This window comes from Aptenodytes forsteri, unplaced genomic scaffold, assembly GCF_000699145.1.
Source record: "Aptenodytes forsteri isolate BGI_AS27 unplaced genomic scaffold, ASM69914v1 Scaffold15, whole genome shotgun sequence".
NCBI lineage: Eukaryota > Metazoa > Chordata > Aves > Sphenisciformes > Spheniscidae > Aptenodytes > Aptenodytes forsteri.
Genome location: NW_008795129.1, coordinates 27333967 through 27345946, shown reverse-complemented (window position 1 = coordinate 27345946; position 11980 = coordinate 27333967). Strand labels below are relative to the sequence as shown.

Here is an 11980-nt window from a genome sequence, read left to right as displayed (position 1 = left end):
ACTGGGACAGCCCCAACAACACCGAAAAAAGAAACGGCCTCCAAGCACTATCATGAGTGCTCTGATTTGCCTGTTGGTTTGCCTGTTGACTGAGTTATCCTGAGCATTATCCACAGGAGTGATTGGAAAACAAGAGTTCTATTCCAGGTTGTTATTTTTTTGAGATTTGAGTATTTTCCCTCATTTGGGGAGAGAGAGAACGGAGTCCAGCGAGCACTAGTCTTTCTGGGTATGACAAACTCCCCCAGGCTGTGGCAGCAGCGATTTCTTGTCAACTGTCTAGCGAGGTTCCAGTCCCCCGTTTAATGTCCCTGTATTCTTAAATATTCTTGAAAAAAGACAGCTTCAGGCAGTGCTAGGGTGACCGCTGCTACTGTCCCCATCATATTTACCAGCCAAGTAACTCATTACCAGCATAAATTAGAAAAAAAGTAAGAGAAATTGTGAATTAAAATACTTTTCTGAATACTATTTGTCTTTTCAATCCAAAATGAAAATTATTTTCATCTATTGCATTTAAAATATACATTTTTAAAGTAGCATGACTGCTTGCTGTTTATACAAGAAGTTTGACAGTGCATTTCATTACCTACCTAGTCCTTTTTTGTTAAGAGTGACCACTGATCTAAAGAAATAAAGTTATAAGCATTTGTGATTATATCATACTGAAATTCAGTACCTAAATTACTAAAGTAAAATAGAGATAGAAATATAAATAATGTTTACATAAAGTCTTTGGTCATTTCAAAATTTTCTCTGCATTATCATCAGAAACATTTTAACTTGAGCAAGAGGGACTAACAGCCATGTAAAGGAAGTTATATAGTATATATAATTATATAATAAATTGGTTTCCAGTTAATTGGTCTTACCTGTCAGGAGCTCTGATTTTGCTTCCTGCCTTGTGCTTTCACGGGACAGGCAGTTCCCACCCACATCCTCGGGGACCTTCGTGACACTGCAGCCGTGGAAAGCTGCAGACAGGAGCTTGTTCTTGCTGTTCCTCGACAGTCCCAGGTTTGTGCGCTCGGCTGCAGTTCCCATTTGGTGACTCACACCGGTGGGATTTCTTCTGGATTTTCCCTCCTTCACTTGTTTTTCTAGACGATCCATTTTTCCTTCCTGGCTCCTGTGCCAGCCTCCTGGGCTCGGGCTCTGTGATACTTGTGCTCCCTTGCCTCAAGGTGATAAAATCTTCTGTTCCTTTTTGCCGCCTCCCCCAGCCCAGAGCGTGCGGATCAGGGACAACGTGTTTTCCATTCACTCTTTTCCAGGTTGAACTTTTTGTTGGGACAATGTTAAGTCTTTTGTCATCATTTAGGGACAGCAATTTATAAATTATTGTGCCATTTTTCTCATCGTGCTGTGGGCCATGGTCTACTGAAAACTCCCCCCAAAATTAGAACTTGCTTTCTTGAAGGGTTTGAACATAGCTTCATGTTTTTCCCTAAAACTAGGCTTGCGGGATAACTATTGGACATACCCTCTGTTATGAAGAAATACCTTGGAACAAAACACTTCATTTTCATTCACATTTATCTTTTCGTGAGTGACTCCTCTGGAACTCTTCCTAAAATCTTCTTTCAAGACAGATTTTTAAATAACTATGAATAATAAATATAAATGTGTGACATATAAAACAGGACACGGTCACTTCTACAGAGAAGCAATTTACTACCTGCTTAGCAGGGAACAAAAATATATTCAGTTTATCTGAATTAGTATACTGCTCCTTACGTAAAACTGAGAGCTATTTCAAGCAGCAGAGCCAGGACTTCCACTGAAAGTTCAAGCAGCAGAGCCAAGACTCCGGGAAGGAGCCTGTGGCTGTAGGGGAGGGAGGGGGTTTTTGGCTTTCTTCTTTGTCGGCTTAGTTCTAGCTTTTCAAAATGCTCAGTCAGAGGTTTCAGTGGTGCAGACGCCACCTGTGCAGAAATTTCCACATACCCTAGTTCAGCTTCAGTCTGAAATGGTCAGAAAGATTGCATCTTCCATCACCAGTAGCAAAATATGAGAGATATTTGGAGTTTTTGAAATGGCAATGTCTCTTTTTCTGTCTTGGTAATCAGTGCTGTCTTCTTGTTAATAACAGTAGAAGCAATTCTAGCTTCCTCAGTGGGCTGAAACAAGAAAAAGATATAAAAACATGGATCAAAAAAAAGTATATCTGGGCAAAAATAACACGCATGAAATTTCTCTAAGGTTTATATTTATAACTATCTGTTTGAATTGTACAACTGATAAAAAAGGATTTGTGTTGTATTCTATTGACTTTGATGACTAATAGGGAATGTTCCCCTCAGTGCCATGCATGATGTGGTAATTTCTACCATCTCTGGAAGCACAAACAGATTGGCTTTTTATCTCCTATTTACATGGGAAAAAAGGCAGGGTTGGGCAATAACTAGGGCCCTAAGGCATGATGCTGGGAGAAACACACATTTATAAATGACATGTACCCCCCAAACCATTCTGGTTTTTTAGTCTGAAGACAGGACAAGCGTGTCAGACAGCCCAGCTGTGTGGGGAGGAGTAGTGCCTTTAGAGATTTCCATTTTTGGGTTATCTGGGCACCCAGGAGACTGCCTCCAATACTGCTGAAGCCTGAGCAGCAAGGGGAAGGCTTTACAGGAAGAAGAGGGGAGACCAGAGGTGATCCGAGGGCTTACCTTTTGTGTGTGGCCTGAAGGACTATGACCAAAGAATGAAAGCTAAAGAGAAAAATAAAAACAAAAATAAAAACTGAAAAGGGGAGGGAGGAGAGGAAAAAATGGAAGAGAAGAAAAAGAACAAGAGTTTACAGTGTGTTTAGCTGAGAAATAAGCCATGGTTACAGACAGAGTGCAACAAAACTCTCAGTTGAAAGGAAATATAAAGTGTGAAGTAAGCTTTGAGGGCTCAGGGCTTGGCTCAGCTCAGCCAGAGCCCAGCAACCCTTGGACTGATGAGAGTTGTCTCCTGCCCCAGTGGAGCCCAGCCCAGTCGCAGCCAAGGGCTCAGGAAAAACGGGGAGGAAAAAAAAATTAGCTGAATTGTTCTGATACCTCAAAAAACCCCACAGTGCTAAGGTTTGGGTTTAGTTTCAGGTGGAAGTCCAGCTCAGTCCCTGTTGTACCTGAACAGGTTCTCCCATGGCAATTTCACTAGAAATAGATGGTTTCAGATGAGGGCAATTTTAGGGTAAAATTCAACAGTTATGGCTTGACCAGAGAAAGCTCGATGACATTAACCACGATGGCAGTGACTGCTGTGGCTGCAGGTGAGGACAGGAGAGGGAGCCTCCTCATTCCCTCTGGGGAAGGCAGGTCAGTGCAGCTGCACATGCAAATGCTGGAGAGGGGAGGGAGAAAAGATCTCTGGCTCCTTCCCCGGAGCACGTGTGAGACCTCATCCCTCTGCCATCCAGCAGCTCTCCATCACTCCCTTCCCAGGGCAGATGGACCTCTCCATCCTTGCCAGGTCCTGTGTTTCAAACTTTTCTGAAGGATAACAGAAGGAAAAGTTCAATTTAAGCTGGCAAACTTTCCTTCTCAGAGGGACTAATGCAAATGCAAAATGGTTTCCTGGAGCACTTTCACATTAACTCACTGCACTAACAAACACAAACTTTTTATAAGATTGTTTTCTTAGCCAAGGTGAAATGAATATACGGTCATGTGCACATACAATAACTGTTTCATCTGCATTACCTTACCTTTTCCTCTAACTCTTTTATTTGTCTTTTTTGGCCTTCAATTCTTTCTTCTAGCTCTTTAATTCTCTGTCAGATGTCAAATAAAAAAATATTTATTAACCAACCAAATACAGATGTACCCAGAAGATGCATTATTTTTGGAGATATAAATTGTATGTGCTGTGCTTCTAAAAAAATAAATTGGGTGCTAAGCTGTAGATGAGTCCTCCGTGAATGTCACTATGCGTGAGAAATTAATGAAAATCAAAATGCCCTGTTTGCAGGGATTATCCAAGGCAAATCAAAATCTGGCCGCAGGACCAGCCATTTCTGGTACAGCTCTATGAGGAGAGGCTGGTGCTCACAAGTTCATTACGTTTCCATCTGAGGGACCGTCCCACCCCAAATCTCGCCATGCCCGTGCACCGGCGCCTACCTGCTGTGCATGTTGAATGAGCTCCATCCTTTCTCTCAGGATTTGGGCGTCCCTCTCCCGGAGCTCACTCATCACCTGCCGCTTCCATTGCTCTACGGCGCTCTTCAGCTTCTCTTTCTCCTCTTCTGAAAGAAGTTCGGAAATTTTGGCTCCAGCTTCTTGCTGCAGGGCATCATAGAGCATGGCTTCTAATTCCAGAATTTGCTAATCAAAAACAATATAAGGCTGTCAGCTTGACCTTGTCTCTGGTCAGATGAGGATTTTGTGAGGAACTGAAAATCCAACCCTGTGAGGCAACGGGAGTGGTAGAAGGGTTGTGTGCTGAGCCTCCCGCACAGGACAGTGCAGAAAACTCAGTCCAGGGGGAAAATACTTTAGGCTGCTTTTATCCTGTGGGGCTCTGAGCAGCACTGGAACTGGGACTGCCCCTGGGCCTAGCCTAGTCTGCCTCTCAAAAAATATATGGGTGTCAACTTCTCCTTTCTGGAGATGGGAGATGGCCGTGGGGAGAAAAGGCAAAAAGAAAAAAAAGAAAAGGGAAAAGGGAAAAAAAGGGAAAAGGGAAAAAAAAGGGAAAAGGGAAAAAAAAGGGAAAAGAGAAAAGGGAAAGAGGTTCATAAAAGACTCATTTTGTGAGTTACAGATATTTTTTAAATGTAATGTTCAGTCTCTCAGTTCACCTTTCCCAGCTATTCTGTTCACAGCAGCAGAGGGCACGGCAGCACCAGTTCATACTCCTGCCAGAAAGGAATGATTCCCTGTTGTGTGCTTGCAGCATTTTGTACCAACTTGCTTAAAATGCCCCACCGAAAGGTGTTTCCAGCACTTTCTCTGGCAGAGTGGTCAGCTCCAAGAGGCTTTATGCTCAAGAAAAATACATCTGGTAGCTAGGCTCTCTTCCTGCAGTCTCAGGCTGCAGAGCCTTTACTTCACTGCATCAGAAAATGTCTCTTGCACAAAGACGGATGTACCCTCCAGATTTATTGAGATATAGAAGTGTGTAGGAAATGGAGTGGCAACGTTTCCCCAGGGTCACTGAGCCTGGTACCCTCCTAGGGCAGGTGACCTTGCCAGACAACGTCTTCTGCTTCAAAGTCCAAGATTAATGCTATTCCTTCAGGCAAGCCAAAACCAAGACAAAATCTTTTTCAGCAAGTTTGACATAGAGCAAGAGACAAAGCAGCAAATGATGGCATCTTTGCACACCGTCTCCAAAGCTGGTGGCATCTTGCAGAGCTCTCCGTGGCTTCAGGAGAACACGACTGCAATAGTGTGGTTTGAACCTTGCAGAGCTCTCCGTGGCTTCAGAACAGGACTGCTGCCATAGTGCAGCTTGAACCTCTAGACAGGCTGTTTGAAAATGCTGTAGATGTCTGTTGTGATAATTCAGCTCAATTCAAAATTGACAAGTTTTTCCACCTGAGGCTGCTGGTGGTGTTTTCTTACTATGTCTTAGCAGAGTCAGGACAGAAGAATACAAGCATTTACAAGAATAACAACATCATGGCAGGAGTTATGGATACTGATGGTAACTGAAAGACAGCAACCGTGGTATCTCTATGAGGAAGATTAGATCAGATCTCAGAAGAAGATTCTGGTTTGACTTTTAAAAATAATGCCAACGTCCTTGCTAACCGTAACTGTCTCAACAAAATGCTGTTATCCGAGACATGGATTTCTGTTGGGTCCCAAACCTCAATTATACAACCATTATCCCTCTCTGATTATATTGACTTCTAAAGAAAGAAGAATCTGGGGAAATTCATGATCTCCAGAGCAGCAGCTGTGTCAGAAATCTCTGTGTGAGCCAAGTGCTTCTTGGAGCAAAATCCCCTGCCAGCAACCAAAGGGAGTGAAAACCGTGCAAAAAGCTTAGTGGTTACAGCTGGTAATCTTGTTGGCTGCAGTTAGCGGGGGAAGATTAGCGGCTCCTCATCTCAAGGGGCACAAAGGAAACACGGAAGTGAAACAAATTATAGAAATCAAAAGAGCTTTTGCCACTCAAATTTTGGGGCAGAACAAAGCTTTCTTGCTGCTTTCAGACTGCATTTGTGCCTGGGAGTAAAGCCCATCACTTTGCCTGGGGACACTCGTGTGATGCATTCAAAGAATACAGGAAAATGCAAATAACCCTCAGCTACTTCTGCATGGGCTGCAGCACATTCATTACACCCATTCCTTCTCCACAAGCGGCAGAGCCAAGGAGCAGGTAGTTGTTGTTGGACCCTTTGGTAAATTTGGCATCCTGGAACTGGAGATCCATCTCATGGATGGAGAGCGAGTGGCTGGCCATGAGCCACAGGGATACCAAGTAACGCCCTAATCGACAGCCACGGCTTCATGTCTGAGCTCTCCTGCAGACTCCATGACGTCACCAGGAGTTTCAAGTGATGCCATACAATTTTTCCCACTCTGCTGCTGTTGCAAGTTTCTGCATACTCAGATTTATGGATCTGTTTCAGAACTCGCCCAAGACCCAGAGGATCACCTCTCCCAGGGCTTATCTTTGAAGATGAATCCTACAGGCTCAGTCTTCAGCTGCACCAAACTGCTTCTCAGAACAGCTCAAGGCTGCAGGAGATAATCTGGCGTTAGGGCTGAGACCACAGGTAAAAGGGGCTTGTGTACATTCCAGGGTTTCCATTGTGCATAGACATTGGTTCCAGATATAGCTCAGCATTTGGCAAAATCAGTCTTAAAAATCACCCTTACAGGAACAGAAAGTGTAGTGAATAAAAGCTTCCCCCAAATGGTTTGAAGTACAAATAGGTAATAGGTATCCAGAAAAAGAGGCATAAATACTCATTGCTGCTCAGGAAGTGTAACTGTGCTCAAGATTTAAATGGAACTGAAAGAATGAGATAAATCGATATGAAAATCTATGCATTTATGTCTTTCATGAGTATACATTGAACTTTTCTCTAACTGAAGGAAACAAGACAGCTGATGACTGAAGAGATGGTTGAAACGGGTTAGGATCAGCTAATGATGAACCTGACCTAAAAGCAGTTTCATTTCAAATTTACAGAATCTCATAATACCTCCAGCTGTTTTGGTTACAGAGGCTGTAATCTAAGATCAAAGGAAATGTCTAGGTCAAAATCTTTATTTTGAAAGGAAAAGAGAAATTACTGAAGACATCATTTTCTTATCAGTCATTTACCAAAACCTCTGCTAAATTACAATTTGTGTTTAATAAATCAGTATTAAGGTCCTAATCCTGCAAGGACCTTGCAAACACAAGGAACTTGGTTCATAAGGAACTCACTGTTAGCTCAGGGTATAGAGGGTTTGTTTAAGATTCAGCCTATTTAGTCCTCGGGTCTCTGCATTAGCAGAGAATTTTTCTATAGAGAACAGACTACACATATTACACGAGGTAAGTTAATCAAGATGGCATAACTCAGTCAAGACTGGTTTTCCTCACCTTGTGAGCTTGGTCCAAGGACTGTTTCCTGAAGTCGAGCTCATCATCCAGGTAGCCCTTTTGCTTGCTGAACAGCTCCTGGGGACACAAGGAAGAGGCAGTCAGTGCAACGGCTGCGGCCCTAACATGACTGCTCTTCCTGCTGCCTCTCCCGACGGTTTGTTCCCCTCGTCTCTCAGTACCTTTTCATTCTCAAGATCCAGCATCTTCTGCTGCAGCGCAGACTCTGTCACTTCTATCTGCTGTAGCCACTGTGCACAAAAACAGAGATCAGGTGCTTAAGCGTAAAGAGCAGAGGCAAGCACGCCTGCGTATTCAGCTTTCACTGTGACTTTAAGGTGTGTCAGCACACACTGCAAGTACTTACTTAAACTCACTAAATAAAAGAGGAAAAATTAACTTTATTATTACATCTTTTCTTTTATATATATTGGTGATGGAAAAAAGCATTATTTCAAAGCCTAGCCATTTACCTTCTAACATCATTTTGTTAATTAAGTAACATTTTAAAATAAGCAATGTCTGTCTGTATTGTCTGAATGCTACCTTTATTTTGACAAAAACTAGTGTAAGTGTAATTCCAGATAAAGAATCAGGGCATTTTGTGATGAAACTATCATTTACATCACCAGCGTCTTCAAGTGAGCTATTCTGAGAGGGTCAGATGCTTTCATGACATGCGTTTACTGACGAGTGATGCAGTTATTACCTTTTCAGCCAACGTGAGAACTGTCCTTGCTTGTATGACAACTACTTGCTCTTCGTTGGTCAGATTCTGCACCAAAAGAGGAATATAATTACAACAAATCCCAGTGTCTTGTTATTAATCCACTACTTGGGCTACTGCTGTTTTAAATAAATATGAAATTAAATATGTTTGAGGAAAAATAAACTAAGGCAAAGAAAATTAGTATTGTAAGGCAACATTGTAAAAATGATTGTAACTATTCATGTTGAATTGTTATCATACATATAGTTAATTCTTCTAAAATTCCCACATTTACCAAAAAAAAAAGACATTGAAACTGGATCTACTTTTTCCCAACAGGGAATAAACACACAGTTACACAAGACAGAATCAAGCTTAGCACAATGTGCCATTAAGAAAAGAGATGCAATCTTAAGTCCTCTGTGTTCCATTATATGCACAGTAGGTTAATACACAATCCTTATTCTGCACAGCCAAAAGTCACGATTTTGGAAAACGCTTGTTAAGATGTTAGTTTTTCAGTTAATATTTTGGGGTTTGTTTTGGTTGTGTTTTTTTTTTTTAAAAAGAAAATACTGAAACTATGTTTTGCATTCATCCCAAACCAGTCTTACTCTGACCACATGTACAGTAGCAGAACTGAATCCTTCTAGTTTGGGACCCATGTTTGCTCAGATCCAGAGAGCCGAGTCTGACCCACTGCTGTCAGGTACAGGAGGATGGGCCAGTCTCCGTGTGTTATCATTCCCACAGGGTAATTAGGAAGTGGTAAGAAGGGTGACTATGGTGAACTTCAATTTAATGCACAAAGCTGGCGACAGTGGAAGTGCTATCTGGCAGGGATGGGAGGAGACCTGTCCTGAGGACCCCTGAAAATTCTCTCTTCCATAAATGTAATTTTTTTTTAAAACAAGTTATGTTACATTAAAAATTAAAACATCCACACAGAACATTAATGGTGTTCTTTCCTGTTCTGTGAGTTATCCCCTGACCTGACTCTCCTGTCTGTGGGGAAGAGGAGGGCATCTGTGTTCCTCAGCCCCCCTTCTCTGTGCCTATCCCCAGTGAACCCATAGGCTGCAGGGGATGTATTGCACTCCTCTGACCTTTGCTTATGCTCTACTCCTAGAGGTATTCTCTCAAGGGTTTGCCTTACTCAAAGCCGTATTTAACTCACGACAGTTCAGCAGGAAGCAGCTGGAAGCTGCCAGGAGGCTTTACAGAAATGCAGGTGAGAAAATGTGCAGAAAAGAATGGGATCACTTGCACACAGGCAGGACACAGGTTCGCTTTCCCAGACTCCCTAACAGCCAGACATGACAACATGCACCTGCAGGGCGGAGTCTGCCATTGGTGGCTAAGTCTGATGTTAAACATGTGAAAACAAGAAAAAAACAAGTGGTAACAGTCTACAGTTATCTTAAAGCTATCTGAGGTGAGAACTGAGAACTCCCCCTTGTGTTGCATCTGGAGTTAACTTGTTGTATGTAATAGGAAAAAAAAAAATCAAGAGGAAATAACATTATAGACTATTAATGTAAGTAAAGAAGCCAAAAGGAAAAGAAAGGGAATAGAAAACTTGAGAAAAGCTATCACTTTTTCTGTTCCTGTTTGTCTCCAAGTTGCCTGTTTGGGACGCTGTCTCAAAACAGTCTGCACAGGACTAACCTGACATTAATAATGCCATTGAAGACAACATTAGCACAGGCATTAACAGATTAAGGGGTATTATCTTTCTACACATTAGTAGGGTCAGTCTTAGCTCGTTGGTGATTAAGGTTATATGTATCTTTTTTTTTATTCTTTGCACACAAAAGATTTTAGGATTCTTCATATTTCTGCCAGTGTGAATATCATTAACTGCAGCAGTGGTGAAGATTATTAATTGCTTCAATATGTTTCAGCTCCTCCACTAACTCCTGGCTTGATTTTGTGGGGCAGAGCTTGTAGATATCAGAGACTGGGGACGGTGGAGATATGATGACCCAACTGGTCTAACTGGAGAGGTGGACAAGAGGTACTTCCAGGCTGCCCCCATGGCCCTGGGGACGGTGTTTTTGACAGAGGCACAGGGGAGAGCTGGGGCAGCTCAGGTGAGGAGCTATGAGAATGGTGGGGACCTTTCTGCAGACCCAACGTCTGCAGCGGGGTTGTCCCAGGGAGAAGCCCCGCAGCGGCCGAGGGCTCTGCGAGACCCTCTGCTCTCCTCTGCCCCTCACAGCTACGGGGGCTCTGTGGCTCTGCTGATAGATGAGAGTACAGGAAAAAATATACAAGGGCATCTGTATCTTCTATATACATAACTATAGGTATAATTAATCACTTCCATTTGCTAAAGGAGAAATGCTTTCAAATTTCGTATTATTTGTTTCTTCTTTTCATGCTGCTGTTGTAACTTTTTGTTTAATATCCTGGTTACTGTCGAAGGTTTATGGGTTATTAGACAAAATTAAAATACACAGCTGCTAAAATGCAAAAGCAAGGCAAATGCAGAGTAAGCAAATAAACAAACCATGTGTGAACAGTGACCAGAAAAAAACCCCCACCAAAGTTTCAAAATATTTTCCAAATCATTGAAAATTTAGAAGCAATACTGTGACACCAAGATCCCACATGGCACTGGTCAGAAGGCTATTAACAAAATCTTAAAAAGCGAGAAAATGCTTAGCTCATAACCCAGTACTTTGACCGCAGGGAGGACAGGTTGTACAGTAGCAAACCAAGAAGGCTTTGCTAACTTAACATGAGGACAAATATTTACCAAAGCATGCACAATTTATTAAAGGAACATACACTTACGGCGTTATCCCCTAAAATGTCCAATTTTTTCATCAGCTCTGCTACTACTATGTCCTAACAAGAGAGAAATGGAAAACCAGCAGTCAGAACAGTGTGTCTGATTTTATTTAGGGAAAGGAAAGTATGAAGCAAGAATCCCTTACTGTTACACCTTCTGCCTCGCAGTAGACTTGGAGAGGGCTTTTCCCCTCTGTAAAAGGACCGTGATGGAAGTTGATGGCAGGCGATCGTCTTTCTCTCTCCTGAAATGACAATAATTGCTTGGTTACCCACTACGGTATGTCACAAATGGTAGCTTCACCAAGAACTTGATAATTATGGTTTCAAAAAGGCTCACTCTAACTGAACACATTGCAAAGCAATGCTGTAACAGAGTGGCTTTATTTTGGGTGAACAGAGCACGGAAACCCTTCCTCCTACACCCTGTAGCTATTGACACTAACAGCCAGGAGCAAGAGCCATTTCTCTGGCCAGACCATGTGCTTTTGTGAGGGTACTCAGGGCTGACAGGGAAGACCTCCACCTCACTGCAAAGCAGGGTAGACGTACATATTAACAGCGCTAATATTTTCCCACTATGCTTCTTCACTGGGCAGTGATCATGACCACTTACCTATTATTTTGACTACACAATATATTTGAACAAAACTATACACTTACAGATAGTATAATATAAATAGCATTTAAATTTTTCTTGTAAGTGGCTGCTTTGTTACTCTCTCTTTGGAGAACGTGGAAAACGGCTTCCAAGAGCTTATAGATTCTGTTTATACAGGTAACCATACAGAAAACAGAAGGCTCAGTGGAGTAAACAGAGCAGTCTACAGGCCATGTGATTCCTTCTCTGCAGGTTTAGCAAGAGGTGAAACACAGCAATGATTTTTGGCAATGGAAAAAAGTTCCTTCTTCTTTTTCTTTCCCACATATGATCTGTTC

At 42.3% G+C, this 11980-nt stretch overlaps 1 protein-coding gene across 4 annotated transcripts in view; it reads right to left on the bottom strand.

Annotated features, from left to right (window-relative positions):
- Positions 1-2691: 2691 nt before the first annotated feature.
- The window catches only part of JAKMIP3 (Janus kinase and microtubule interacting protein 3), a 39516-nt gene continuing 30227 nt past the window's right edge, over positions 2692-11980 (bottom strand). For 2 of the 4 annotated variants that reach the window (XM_019471675.1, XM_019471676.1), the window contains exons 14-21: positions 11188-11286; positions 11039-11098; positions 8246-8311; positions 7719-7787; positions 7537-7614; positions 4110-4313; positions 3695-3760; positions 2692-2742 (exon numbers count right to left, since the gene is read on the bottom strand). In XM_019471675.1, the coding sequence (XP_019327220.1) occupies positions 2692-2742; positions 3695-3760; positions 4110-4313; positions 7537-7614; positions 7719-7787; positions 8246-8311; positions 11039-11098; positions 11188-11286 (693 nt within the window). The remainder of the gene's footprint in view (positions 2743-3694; positions 3761-4109; positions 4314-7536; positions 7615-7718; positions 7788-8245; positions 8312-11038; positions 11099-11187; positions 11287-11980) is intronic. The other 2 variants (XM_009277969.1, XM_019471677.1) reach the window with 1 other exon arrangement.